Source organism: Aptenodytes patagonicus, chromosome 3 (assembly GCF_965638725.1).
Source record: "Aptenodytes patagonicus chromosome 3, bAptPat1.pri.cur, whole genome shotgun sequence".
Taxonomy (NCBI): domain Eukaryota; kingdom Metazoa; phylum Chordata; class Aves; order Sphenisciformes; family Spheniscidae; genus Aptenodytes; species Aptenodytes patagonicus.
Genome location: NC_134951.1, coordinates 54009505 through 54024563, shown reverse-complemented (window position 1 = coordinate 54024563; position 15059 = coordinate 54009505). Strand labels below are relative to the sequence as shown.

The window sequence follows — 15059 nt, the reverse complement described above, 5'->3', positions numbered from 1 at the left end:
AATGAATTAACATACTTTAAATGATAAAGCATGTATTTTTTACTGTCTCAGCTTGAAACAAGTCATGCGCAAATTGAATACAACTCATACTATTTGTAGCCTATCATAACAAATTGAAGTGAAATATAATACTGGCATAGAGATTTTCTTAACAGATTTCCAGTTGCATTAAAACAGGACATTGCAAGAACATTGTTCTTTCAACCAGAATCAGCTGAGCTACCTACAAACCTGCTCCATTGGCAAGCTAGCTTATTTCTGGTTAATACCAGTAGCAGATATTCTCAGGACAGCCACTTAGGACTTTGCTAATTTATTATCCATTATTCTAAAGGCTTGTAGGTCACTTGCTCAATTTGATCAAGTAATACTAAAATCCTTCATTGATGAAACAATATTGAATCCTTTGAATGAGAAACACACGTGCTGGTGCCCAAGGAAGAAAGAATGGTTGGTTATAGTATAGTAATTGTGATTCTTCTTTATGTTCTGCATATGATAATTCTGTAATTAAAGCTGCTTCACTTCAGTTCAATGTCATTTGGACTCTGAATAATGAAGTAAATTAATGCTCTTTGGCATTGCTGCTTTTCATAATACTGTGAGAAAACACAAAGATGGGAAAGTGCATGCCTGGACCACCAGGCAAAGCCACTGAAAACTCTCACAACTTTTTTTGCAGAAGAATACCAAGACAGAATTATCTAAAGATTAGTTTACAAACTACATTTTAAAAAAATTCCCTTCACTCACCCTCCCTTTTTCCAAAATACATTTAATTGAAAGTATTGGTTTAAAATATAAACCCGTCACACAAAATTATCATCTGCTTCAAATCAACACCAATGTTCCTAACAAGTAACATCTCTCACAATTCAAATTTAGATAAAAATACATTTTATGTTAGTTGATGATAGTGATCATGTGAGATATGGGGGGAACAATTATGAGTAAAGTGAGGTGAAAGAGACAAGATTGTAATGTCTGCTATAGGGTTTGGCTAAAAGTGTAGCTTTTTGCTTATGGATATGTTTCCTTGAAATTAGCTATTTTGTTTCATTTTGTTCCTTTTTTTTTTTTTTCCTTTGGGCAATTGTGTTAACTTTTTATTCGATTCCCACTAATTTCTGTCACTTAAAGAATAATGTAGTTGTGGAGTTTACATTTTCACAGCATTCTGAGTCATTGCTTTGTAAGCTATTCCCTGAACTAGTCTAAACTGGCATAACTCCACTGATGGAAATGGGTTTCAGCCTCACAGCCATATATCATAAATCTATTTGCCAAAGTAAATAAGTCAGTAGAGCTCCTAGTAGGAACAGCATGTTCTTCATTTCTGACAACCAGCTGTAGTAGTATAGGTATGTACATTCTTTGTACTTTTATTTGAATGTTTTTCATTTGTTTCTTCATAGTTTTCTTCGCACACATACAAACAAAATAAATGCCAGAGTAATGCATGATATACAGAAACATAAGATAAATCCTTTCAGTGCTGTCTCCCCTTATAACCTTCATCATAACCTTTCCATATTCCAGACTCAGTTTATTAGGTGTTTGAAATTGAAAACAAAGCTCTAAAACCTTAGAAAGCAACAGTATAATAACATTTCAGTGGTATATATGCCTTTTCTTGGCTTTAAAAAGAAGTAGGAAAGTTGTCTATCATTTATTAAATAATTTTCCTAACTCAAATAACCTTAGTTTTATACAGATGCATAAAACTCATTACTGTTGTGTAATTGTACTGCAGGAGTCTGTATACTACGCAGAACATACTTAGCAAATAGGGATGAAATTAATTCTAAGATTTTGAAAAGACTAACAGATGAAGCATTAGAAAAGAAAGAAGAAGAAGAAGAAGAAGAAGTAAGGTAAAATATTCCAAATATCTGAATGTATAAAATGAGCACAAGAAAATTCTAACCTTTCTTTGTGTTAAAGGTATCAATGCATTTATCAACACAAATGTGCACTAAGACTAGTTGTGATGTATACGAAATAATCCAGTATGTGTTAACTTTGAGGAATATCTCATTTAGATCAGTAAATATGGTGGCAGAAGATTCTCTTGCTAAATGCATTTTCATTAGCCTTTCATTAGTCCAGCCTTTTGATGCAATGAGACAATAACATTTTAGATGATAAAATATATTTTATTTTTATTTTGTACAACCTAAATTATGTTTCAATTCCCAATTGTATATTGTATACTTCCACATCTATATTGTATATTTCCACATCTTTACTTCACGTTTACTATATCTGCAACTTGCTTCAGTAGTATTTATATAAGTCTTAAGATGAATAATCTTTTACTTACAGAAGAGAAATGCAAGAAATACTGACATCAGAGGAAGACCAATCTCTAGAGGCTGCTGCGGAGAAAGGTGAAAGTGTGTATCATTTGACTTCTATTTTATCTAATTATGTGTTTCAAATCATTTAGCAATTTAGTTTTTATGCAGATTTTACAGTTTTGATTTCCTTTTTACATTCAGCATCTAGAAAAATGACTTTATATTACTATCTTTGCTGATTCAGGCACTCATTTCTATGTGTCATTCATAATGGATGTTACAGGAGAGAGACGTGTATTAAATCAGCCAGCACAGTTGCAGTTTTCAATAAATCCGAAGGACAGGACTCTCTATCTCCTCTAGTAACTTTTCTAAGTGGGTTATTAACCATATTGAAACTTCCTACTCATCAAAAAATCTGTATCCCCTCACAAGTTAGAAAACATTGTTAGAACTTAGACAAGAGCTAATAAGAAAATCACAAAACTGTCTTATTTTCTGTTCTTCCTTCAAGAAGCTCAGCCTGAAGCAATTAAAGGGGAATGGAAATTATTTTAGGAGTAGCTCTCTTAACATGCATTAAGAATTGCTGAATCTGGTAGCAACATACATTATGAATTGCTGAATCGAGTAGCCCAGTGGAGGTGGGACTGCTGCAGCTGCTGCTGCAGCTCCACATCCCCAGGACCATGCAGTAATGTATTCCCATTTCCCCTTTCATCCTCTTCTTACTCTATTAAGAGTATAATGCTTGTTCCTCCCCAATCCACTTTGATCCCTCCTTCTCCTTTCCTTTGGTCCTTCTTAGAAATGCCTCATACTATTGTAAGTCTCTCACAATCCCAAACTGCTTTTCCTGGCATCCCCTAATGAGTCTCATACCCTGTAGGCAGTAATCCCTCTCAGCCAGGGAAAGCCTCTCTGGTGGACTCATCTCAATAGATCTCATACCCAGACAATGCCTTCGTCATCCGCTGCTAATGACCCTGAGGGGAGCCAAGTCAAAGTTATGTTTGTTCTGATTAGGTTATTGGGGTTCCCCCACCTGTCATTGTTCCTCCCCTCCTTTGTGCTTATGGAGATTAGCCTTTAATAACATAACCTAACGACATAAAAAATAATGGAATTATGTGTATTACGTGAGGTTTCCCCTCTAATAACAATATTAATAAAACATTTTGGGTAGAGACTTTCTTACTTTGCTTCTTTCTGTATTGACAGAACCGCATATTATTTTTGTTTAGCCACTCTTTATTTCCTGTAAAGATTCTACTTTTATATCAGAATTGCGCTATACTTTGTTTCCAGCAATGAAAATATAATTGTCCTGGACACGAGTGAATAATCTGTGAGGAGTGAGATTTTGCACCTCAGACAATTCCGTCAGTTAGGTCGAGGTTTAGAATTAATTCCAGTTAGTTTCAACGTTTTTGAACCTCAGCAGTCAAAAAAGTTGCAGGGTTGTACTTTCCTTTTTGCCTTCTTTAATCACTGCCTACTTTCTTAGAAGAATGTTGCTGTCTGAATTGGATCTATTGTCAAGATGAAGTACCATGCACAAGTATCTGTCTCTACATTAAGAACTAGGTTGAGGTCTTTATAGAGTATTTTCTTCCTCTGCTATGGGATCTCAAGGTTTCTCCATTACAGCCTAAATTATCACCTAAGGCCTGGAGCTGAAATTAAAAATTGAAGCGCATGAATTCCCACCTTTTTTTTTTATTCTCTCAGTAGTGGGGGCCTAGACTGCCACTACTGTCCTCCTTTCAAAGTTAACATACTGGTTTCTGTAGAAACATATTATGGCCAAGTTTAAGTTCTGTGTTGTCAATATGTCTCACACACACTTTCTTTCATTATCCAGTCTGGTGTTTATTTTACCTATATATAACAAGGCCTAAGTCGTAAAGGTAGTGTAAGATAGACTGAATATGATAACAAGCTTTTAATTTTTAATTAAGTAACGTTTCACCTACTCTCTGAAAAAAATACTCTAGCTTTGTAGGTTTCTTTAAATTACATATAAACTTTAAAAAAATTCTACATTATAACTTTTTATAGTTTCTAATAAAACACACAGCTCTTCTCCAAAGTGAATGAGTTCTAAAGTATTAAATATAAAGGGTTCTACACAGATACTCTATTATCTCTGTCTCAAACAACAAAGCTCATCTTAGTTTTGAGTATCTAACTCATTTTGATCTGAGTGCATCAAAACAATAATTATTAAGGATAGAAGTAATAATGTCATATACACACTTGTGCTTTTAACACGTGATAAGCCCTTGTTCAGAGAAAATAATTTTCCTACGCCTACATTTGATTTCAGTAATCAAATACTGACTCACCAAAACACTTCAGTCATGCTGCTCTTAGCCTGACATCTGCCATCAGCACATTGACTACAGCTTTTCTCCCATGTGACACGTCTTTACAAAAATATAAATGAATGATATGTTCACAGTTTTGGGGTTTTTTATATAGCAGTTATGGTATAAAAATGAAAACTCAGAAAAATACTCCAGAGTCCCAATCACGCTCTTTTAATGTCTCATATATCATATCATATGGGAATGGTTCAAAGCTGCACCAGGGGAGGTTTAGACTGGACATTAGGAAGCATTTCTTTACCGAGAGGGTGGTCAAACACTGGAACAGGCTTCCTAGAGAGGTGGTCAATGCCCCAGGCCTGTCAGTGTTTAAGAGGCATTTGGACAATGCCCTTAATAACATGCTTTTACTTGGTCAGCCCTGAATTGCTCAGGCAGTTGGACTAGATGATCGTTGTAGGTCCCTTCCAACTGAGTCCTATTCTATTCTATTCTATTCTGTTCTATTCTATACTATATAAATAAATGTGCATTTCAATAATCGCAATTTTTGTAACCTCAGTGGGACATTGAAGTAACTGGGAAGCTTCAGGACTGAATGTATTCATATTTATAATATCGTTTGTGTTTAAAAGGAAAAAATGGTTCCAGTAATGAGCAAGGTACTTACACATGTCTTAATGAGAGTGAAAGTAAATGGAGAAGGAGACTTCAGGTAAATTTAACAAATGTATTTAAATTAATTAGGAAGCTAAGTTCAGTGCTGCAAATGTCTGCTGAAAGTACACAAAACAATTTATGTGGAAACTCTTGCTTGTAGTGTCTAGCTGAAAATTATAGCCCCACATCTTTTTTCATGTCTGTTGACACAATTATTCTGAGCTTAAATTATTTTCAGGAATTTCTTACTGTATTTAAGCATTTTTGCAGCAGCTTTGCACGAGTATGGATTTATTTATACTAGGAGTCAGCTATATGACTTCATGAGAATGTGTTTCAGGCATTGTAGAAGAGTTATACAGCTTCAGGTAGATCTGTGGGTTCATTCCAATCTTCCTGAAGTAAAACTTGGCATATTTCTTTCCTGCCACATTTCATCAATAAAATGTTCCATACAATTGATCTTATCCACTGAAGCAAACAGTTGTCATGGTTTAAGACTTCATTTTCTGTACTTTATTTGTCAGCCCTGCTTTTCTGCCAGAGATTACCCCCTTTCTATAGCAAACTCAACTGGAGCACACCTATGCCTATGCCTTGGTCACCGTAGCTCAGGGTGGTGTGTTAGTACAACCCATCTTCACTGATGTCTCTTCTGCTACTCTTGCTATTTTGGCAGAAGGTCTTGCAAGAAATAAATGAGTAGCTGGAGCTGATAATTCCAGCTGTCGGCTCCCGTGCTTGTCCTTCACAGCTGTTAATACCAATATTTGTTACAAACTCTTTCATATCGACCCCAACCCCCCGCCTTTCTCATATTGCAGATGGTGGAGGGTTGAATCAATACCCATCTCTTTAGCTTTTATTTTATGTTCTTGCTTTTTTATTTTTATCATTGTGTTAAACTCAGTAAGATATTTTAAACAACAAAAAATAAATATAATAATAATAATTAAACCTGTACATGTTAGGACATTTCCTCTTTAGTCTTTGAAGATAAATGCTTTTTGGAATCAACTGTAATTATAACATTTACCAGGCAGTTGATGTGTGCTCAGTCCTACAGCCTCTAAATAGACTTCCTTTGTTTTTCTTGTCTGGCTTGCATCCTGATTTGTTTTTTTTCTACCTCTAACTGGAGGCTTTTCAGTGAGAGAGTTTGAACAAGGACAATTTATTAATCTGCAGACAAGGGATAGCAAATTACTTGTACCACAAACTTCAAAGCAAGCTGTAGTGATATTAACTTCACAGTTTGTTCAGTCTTTGAGCAAAGTTGCATGATCTTCAAAGCCATTTTCTGCCCTCCTTCGTAAGCCAGATATGATAATTACATTCTAATACCTGTAATCACAGCATTTTAGGCAGAGAAATTTCAAAATTTGAAACAGAAAGGTTATGAACAACTTTCTCAGTTAGATTCCAAATACCTTCAGTTCTTAAATTCTTTCAGTCTCTCATTCAGAGAAATAAAGGCTCAGGGATATTGGTTTAGTACAGCTATGCATTCCTTTGCAGAAAAAAAGAACAAAAGCCTATGATTAGAGCTATCAGCCTCTCTGAAAGCTCTTGTCACTTTCTGAACATCTATAAGGAAAAGGACATCTTCTTAGTCTACTTTGTTTAATGTCTGTCCATCTGTCTTCCTTGGCCCTATCCAGCACCAGTCTTGTAAATGGAATCTCTTAAGTGTTTAGACACACTGTAAAATTTAGACATGCTTAGCTTCTGTGCCACAGCTATTTCCATTGAAGTCTCTAGGACTGTCTGTGATTAAGTTATGTATGCATGTGAGAATTTGCATGTTGACAGCCTTAAGAAAGTGTCTTCCATTTTGCACATATTTTTCTGCATGTCATTTTCCTCTTTGTGTGTGTTATGGACTCTTGATTTATTTATTACAGAGCATAAAAACTCATTTTGCTTGATTGCATTCCTGTATATATCAAAAGAAAATAAAGAACTAGAATAAGTGAAGAATTTTCTCAATTTGACACATGCTAAAGGTTGTGGTTTTTTGTCTGCTAACTATATAAGATGCTTGTTTACGAGATAAAGTTTCCCGATTCTGCATAAATCAGAAATTCAATGTTTCCAGCCTGGTTTTCATGATGTTTGTGGTTTCTCTGCCAAAAAAGAGATGTACATAAAAACAAATGCCATAATTTCAGATTTTTAAATACATTCTTGTTTAACGTGATTTGAGTATTGGGTAATCATAACATGTTGAGATGTACTAGTGGTGTTTTATTACTCTAGCAATGGTCTAAGGACATAAGCAAAACAAGGCTTGTAGGAAAAAGTAATATTCTTTATTGACCAACTGATACAGTTGGAAAAATTACACCAGCCTTCAGGTGCACAAACCCTTCTTCAAGTCAGAAGCACTTCTGCCCAACAGGAGCTGTTCTGGAGAACACCAAGTGCGCTCTTTTGCAAGGTCTTGTTTTTGAGCGTAGTTTGAGCACAGAACACATAGATTATAACGAATGAAAAATTTTCTTACATAAAAACACTGAATTAAATAAAGTACTTCTACACTTTATTCACAGTCATGTGGCATCTGATAGATGGTGTGCCTTTCCCCACGGATCAGGTAGTTGATCTTAAAATGTTTTGGTCAGTGTGCAATACCTGAGCATTAAAATAACTAACTCATTTTTTGCAGGGGATCAAATATAAGTTTTGCAGTGTGATCCAAAAATATCTTTATATCTATAGTGCCTCCATCACCCCTCAGTGGGTTTGTTAAAGTTACTAATTATTTTATTTGTGCCAACAGAATTTGAGGACAATGAGCAGCTTCCACCTGAAACGGAACAAATGCCCCAGAAACAGTTCAGTGACTCTGCAGGTTATAAAGAAGCATCTAAACCTACAGGTTGGCCTTGTAGCACATATAATCTCTCTTACTTGCTAGTATCAAGAATTGTACGCCTTCCTTTTCTGCACGCTTTTGCTATTGGCTGTAAATATCATTCCTTACCTTAACTTTTTTCTTTTAAAGAAGTTTATAGCAGAATAGTCAGGTTCAAGTTAATTAAACACTTATAAATGCAATTAAAGGCATGTTGTTATTTCCTGTTAAAGGTAATGCACCAGGTATTTGCACTTTGAAAAACAACACGATCCCACTATTGCCTCTACTGCCTAAATACCAAATTATAAATCTGTACAGGGATCTATGGAAATAACAAATAAAGTGAGCATTGCTGAAATTCCAGGTTGACATAACCTCTCGTATTCAGAAATCCATGAGCACTCTCTACAGGATGAAGTGATAAGGGAGGGAAATCAGAGGAAAAAAGCTTTAGAAAGTCACTCTCATGGATTCTGACTCCCCAAAAAAAGAAAAAGTAGAAAGAAGAAAATACCAGGAAAAAATGGGGGAAAAAAACCCTGGAAATAATCAAATTGCAGTATTCACAAATACCTGCATGTGATTTTAAAAAACCCCAGTTCTACAGACCATTTTTAAATTAATATTATATCCACATTAATCAGAAATTACTAGTCCATTCCCTGTGACAAGGGATCTTGGGAAAAATGGGAATGGATGAATTTTAACATTGGATGTGAATGATCAAAATATGTTCTGTACTTTCCTTAGTCATCCATTGTCCTGCTAACAGCTTGCTAGGTTTCACATGGAGTCATGTTTTCTTCTTTTCGGTATAAGGTAAAATTCTGCAGCACACGGAACTCCATAGAACCATAAGCTAATGAAAAGATATATGAAATCCTATAATAGCCTTCTCTCAAAAAACACTTTGAAGGCAACTCATCTGTAATGGAGACGGTCTGCTTTAGTTTTTAAAATATACATTTTAGCTTTTATCTACTAGAATTTTTAGAATATGTTGAAGTCCAAAAGAGAAATAAAACATTTTATTTTAAATAGCAAGTTGTTAAAAATACACATTTTTATGCATTAGAATCAACTTAATCTGTAAACTGAACTGCTTTTTTTTCCCCAAACATCATAAATCAGTACACACAATGTAAGTTTGTCTACTAAGTACATTTCACTGAAATATGCTGAAAATTACTTGGCAGCATATATTTATAAGTAACTAATGAAAAGTCTGTATAAACAAACGACATGGTCTGTTTCAAAAAGACAAATGAAAATACGTTCATAATGAAATACATATCAGTTCCAAGGAATGGAAGTGTCACTGTTATCCTACATTTTGCCTTTCTGTTTATTTTGATAGTTAAATACTAATGAAGAAGACATGCTGGCTTCTGGTGTCTCTGTCTCAGCTTTGGCAGGGTTTGAGAGGGGAGGAAAGAAGGATTTTTTCATCTTTTTTGTTGCTGAATATGGACTGAGGGCAGAACAAGTCATATCTAACACTAGCAGAACACTGGAAAAAAAGTCTTTCCTTCCCCAGCAACTCACTTGGAGAACACGGGGGCAGAAAGCCTTTGAGGATTGTTTGTCTCTATGGTAACTATGATCAGTAAAAGCAAAGAAGACACAGAGCAAAAGAATATGAGAGATTGCCATATAGGCATTCCCTGTGAAAGCTCCAGATTTAGGGCTGGGGAGGATCATTTCCTATCACTTCTGTGATAAGGAAAAAAATTAGGAACAGCACTGTTAGATAGACCGCCACCTCCTCTGAAGGAAACTTGTTTGCATTTTTAGATCCAGTTATTTTTAAACCATTACTGTCTTTTCAAGTATTTTTCTTTACTATGTTTCTTATTTCTTTAAAAATATCTTCTCACTGTAAATCACCTCTGCAAGCAGAATTATTATAACTTTTATCTAATAGCAAAGGTACAGCTGCCTTACTTACTTAAAAGTATTTTCAGTATTTTTGATCCCCGAGACCCAGTTTGAAACAAACCAAATGCCAGGGAGGCAACACTGTTGTAATAGTAAGGTTCAAATACCTGAATCAAAACCAAATAATGTTTGGGTTGTCCAATTTTTGGGTTGTCCCTTTTCCTTAGGAATGCAATCCTTTTTTCTTTTGTTACTTCTCCCCTCTTTCCAGGGGAAAGTTTCTCCAGTTCACTTAGGCCTGTGTAATCTATTTAAGAACTCCATAAGTATGCAATGGTTGCTGCTAGATACGTCTCCTTAAGAAAGAAAACTCTCAGATAGAGGTAATCTGATGAAATTATGTGTCTGGAGTAGAGAATCAAAGCAGGAACACATGCTGGTACATCATTTGCTAAATACGGCCTATCAGGAGAGGTGTAACGTGAATTGTAATTGTTTCTGAGATTAAGGTTCATACGGGAAGCATTCTATTGAGTGGATTTGTTACCATGTTCAATATTCTGTCTCAGACGATGTCAAATACTCATTTAAATCCATTATTATCCCTGTATATTTCCAAAGTTTCATGACCTACTTAGAACGGAGAGGTTTTTAAAGGGCAGGACTATAAAAGACGATCTGTTGAAGGCTAGATCCAGACAGCCCACATTACCATCTTCTGTATGTTACTGCTTTGAATAGGGCTGTGGTTCACAAGGCAGTACATGTGATTTCCACAGTGTGAATGTGCCAGGGATAACACGTGCAAAAAGCAGTTAGCGTAACCTAGTTATTAATGTATCCTTTGCTTATTTTCTTAAAATCTGTGTTCCTAATGGAATCATCATTACATAATGCATTAGTGCTGCCCAAATTTAAGCAGGTTTTACTTGGCTACATCTCTGTCTCATTTGGAATACATCACTGCAGAATGCAACATAATTAATTATGACATTTACACAACATCTTTTAATGTACATAAAAAGGGAGGTATTTTCATGTTCCTATTTAGAATCACGGCAAGAGACAGAAATGTCATTGCAGGGGATAACTAATGTAATGATGTATATAGAATGAATGTGTAGTTTAGTAAAATGCAAATGTTTGTAAATATTTTCAAGAAAAAAATAATTTCTAATTCAAGATCAGACTATTTGAAATCTGCCAGGTGTTTTTGCTTAATGATATGCCCTTTTGCACTTTTGGTTTATGTTCGGACTAATAATCATTCAAACAGAGGGAAGGTTAGCCACTGAGGTGTCAGTCTATTAGTTGTGTTGTTCAAAGTTGTAAAAAGAAGAGAGGAAACATATTAAGTATTCTTTGTTATAAAAGATCGCAAAAATACTTGCCAAAATGCTTATTTGTTAACCTATCATTTAAAAATGGCTCAACTAAAATAAAGTTTTGCAGTTCATCTTGGGGACAGCATGTCAGGACACTGTGAGGGCCAACTGCTCCCAAAGGAACAGGGAGCTGGGAGCAGAGTGTGGTAATATGGCCATCAGGACAGGGCCCGGCAGCCAGAGCCCGTCCCACCACCCTAGCCAGGAGCAGGGCAGCTCCAGCCGGGGGCATTGGGCACGTCCCTGGCGACAGGGACAAGCTGAGGCTGGGCTGGGATGTCGGCCTGTGGGTGGGCCCAGCTCAGCAGAGCCCATGGCTGTGCAGGCCCGTGGGGAGGTAGGGACAGGCCCTGCTGCGGCATTGCTGGGGCAGGGGCTGACGGCCCCGGGGACTGACATGGGGTCCTGGGCCACGGGCAGGTGGAGGGAGCCCCAGGGGCCTGGGCAGGGACAGCCAGGCCTGGGGATGCCCTTGGGTCCCTGAGCCAGCATATGAATTGCCATAGAGGGCCTGATTTATTTCAAATCTCAGTTTATCATATATATAGTAGAGGTAAATGGGGGTATTGAAAGAATGAAAATACAGCCTCATAAGTGGAAGAATAAAATTCTTAAAAGCACCCAAGTATCTAGAAATTTACTATATTTCTAGAGGACTACACATTAAGACCCAGACCCAGGAGATGTAGACATTGCAGCACCCAAAACTGCCATACTAACTTTTAAGTGCCTGGCTTCATATATGGAATTAAGGGTTGTAGAAATAAGCACAACAAGCAGCAAACTAGCAAGGGGCCAACCTTAGTAAGCCACAAAGGAATGTCAAAAGGAGGCATGTATTTGAAACCCCGCATCTTTTTAAATTTGGCCGATGACAAAAGAATGGGAGTCCCTAACTAGCTCTTTGGCAATTAACTCACTGGAGGCAGGGGACTGGCTTGCTTTCTTCTGGAAGACGGTAGTGGCATGGACCTTTGATATAATAGCTTCATAGGTAGCTTAGCCATCCAAGTCAGAAAAATTTGTTAGATGTGTTCCTTGTCCTGCAGGCGCTCACATATCCCAGCTGCTATTGACACTTGCAGGTAATGCTTTAGTTGGTAGCATGTTAGACAAAAGTTAGGCAGCGTCTCTGCTCTGACCATTATGTTTAGTCCTGTTTCCTGCTGAATCTTACTGGTACTTAATCACTGAAAAGAGGAAAAACACCTAGTAGTATGCATTGTATTTCTATTCACGTAAAGAGAACATACTCCACTTGAAAAAGAACAGATACCTAACATGCAACCTGAACACTCCACAACAGCTTCAGTAACTGAACCTGAACATGGTCAGAACATGAAGCTGCTTCTTTGCAGTGTATGCTAGTTTTCCTACTCTTTACTTCTTCCTATACTGGCATGTTCCATATGAGGCATGACCATATGGATAGCCTGTCAAAAATTGATCATCATTAAATCATAATTTTTAAATTAATGTATATTCCGTATATTTCTTTGCAGAAAGAGTCATTATATTTATTTGTGTGCTGATTTAAATAACCATATGCAAATTTAGTTAAGTAATTTGACCTTGTTTATTTTCCTGGAGAAGCATCAGTATATACTATATCAACATAATGAACTTGGCATTTTCAAGGTGTCTTTGTAAACTACTCATATAATAATTCATAATTTCAGTAAAAAAAATCATTAAAAATAATTGCATTTAAAAAAATATGCCACCATATTTGAGGGAAATAAAAATAATCCTAAAGCATAATGATAATTTTTAAATGCAAAACATTTTAGAGGAGCATTGCCTTCTGTATGCTATTTGATTTTCAGAAATCATACTACCTGAGTTTGCAGAGGATGATTTTCCAGATATACCAGAAATGGAAATAATTAAAAGGAAGATTGACCTTTTCATGCATGACTGGCAAACAGTGGAGTCAGAAATCAAGCAGTCACCTCTAGTTCAGGTTGTTGTTTTAGAGATTGCTGAGCAAACTCCAGAAAGTCTGCTTAATCAAACTATGCTGGTTATGGAAAGTAAGTAATACTGTTTATGTGATTTACACTTAACCTACCAAGAGGGATTTTGGAGAGCTTGTGTGATGAATATATTGGGGGGGTAGGTTATACTCAGTTCTGTATTGCTCACATGAAGTGGGAACATGACATGCTGCGTTCTGTGGGTGAGCTGAAAAGCACGCTAGCAGCCTTTAAGACATAGGAAGAGTGGTGAATATATATATTTGAAAAATACATATATGGCTACACAAATATGTACATAATAGCTCCCTAAACATCCTGACAGCGCAGTTCCCCAGTTACTTGCTCTATCTGTTCATGTCAGGATACTGGTTTGAGAAATGGACAGATAACAAAGGTTCACTAATAGACAATATTCATTGAAGTCCATGAGACTTTCAGGGTGTGCAATAACCTAATCTACCCACCTGCACAGATTGTGTTTCAAGACTGGATTTTTAGAGCATTGATTTTTTTTTTGCAAATTACCTTTCTCACTTGTGTGCTCAAATCTCTAACAATTTTGCGTACTGGATAAATAATATTAATCCTACATTTTTCCTATCATTACTATAATGCAAGTGTTTTATTAATGAAAACATCTGTTGTGTTAGCTTTATAATCAAATAAAATTTGACTGATGATTTTCCCCAATGAACAATAGGAAAAAACCTGTTGCAAACAGTGATGGCACTATCTGTTTGTATAATACTTTTGTACTACATGTTCCCATTGAAAATACCAATTTACTTCAACCAAAAAACAACCAGTAGAATTTCCATTTTTGGAGGAAGCAATATATTAATTCTGTGGAGAACATTTTGTTCTCTGAGTAGAAGAAATGCAATATACAGTTGGCATGATTTGCTTTCACATATGTGGTTACTTTTGTGGACAAAGAGAATATATTCTGGCATAGCCAAATGAAAAATATTGAAACAGAAAAAAAAAATTAACCTTTTCAGAACCTTTTAAATATCATGGTTGGGAATTATCTGCTGAAGACTTAGATGAGGAAGCAGAAGATCTGGCTGCTGAAGGGGAAGATGAAGAAGTTGAAGAAGAGGAAAATGAAGATGAAGAAGTAAGCATGCTGGCTTTGTCTATTTATGCTTTTATTTTAACTCATTTATTTTCAGTTTGAACATAACCCCAGAGAAGTCAGATTTTGCACCTGATTTTGTATGATCCAGTTTCAGCCTTCTTACAGAATAAATATCAGCATATGCTTCAAGAACACTTTCATTGTATTCCTATGTTCTGGCTGATAGTAGTTTTACTCCAATGAGAAGCATAAATACCCCATGCTAATAGAGAGAATGAATGTACCTAGTTTTGCCAGATGGCAAAGAGGGGTTTTATTAAAGAAACAAATGTGAACTTTGATTTCTGTCAACTAACAATGATTCTGTGAGCCATCATGTAAATATCAGAAGATGCAGAGTCCTAATGTGCAATCCCCTGTTTCATCTCAGCTATTGATAAAATTTTCAAACACCCACTTTAAAGAAATTAAAGGTCTAGCTTCACCTTGTATTTTCATCCTATATTGGAAGATGCCCATGTCCAAATTTAACAGTACAAGATATCCATATACTGTACCGGAGCAGTATTAAATAGATTTTTTAGAA

General features: G+C 36.0%; 1 protein-coding gene across 6 annotated transcripts in view; it reads left to right on the top strand.

Moving 5' to 3' along the window:
* The window catches only part of AK9 (adenylate kinase 9), a 72539-nt gene that overhangs the window by 29744 nt on the left and 27736 nt on the right, over positions 1 to 15059 (top strand). For 5 of the 6 annotated variants that reach the window (XM_076333386.1, XM_076333390.1, XM_076333388.1 and 2 more), the window contains exons 16-20: positions 1754 to 1874; positions 2326 to 2396; positions 8073 to 8171; positions 13240 to 13446; positions 14394 to 14512. In XM_076333386.1, the coding sequence (XP_076189501.1) occupies positions 1754 to 1874; positions 2326 to 2396; positions 8073 to 8171; positions 13240 to 13446; positions 14394 to 14512 (617 nt within the window). Of the gene's footprint in view, positions 1 to 1753; positions 1875 to 2325; positions 2397 to 8072; positions 8172 to 13239; positions 13447 to 14393; positions 14513 to 15059 lie in introns of those variants that run through there. The other variant, XM_076333391.1, reaches the window with a different exon arrangement.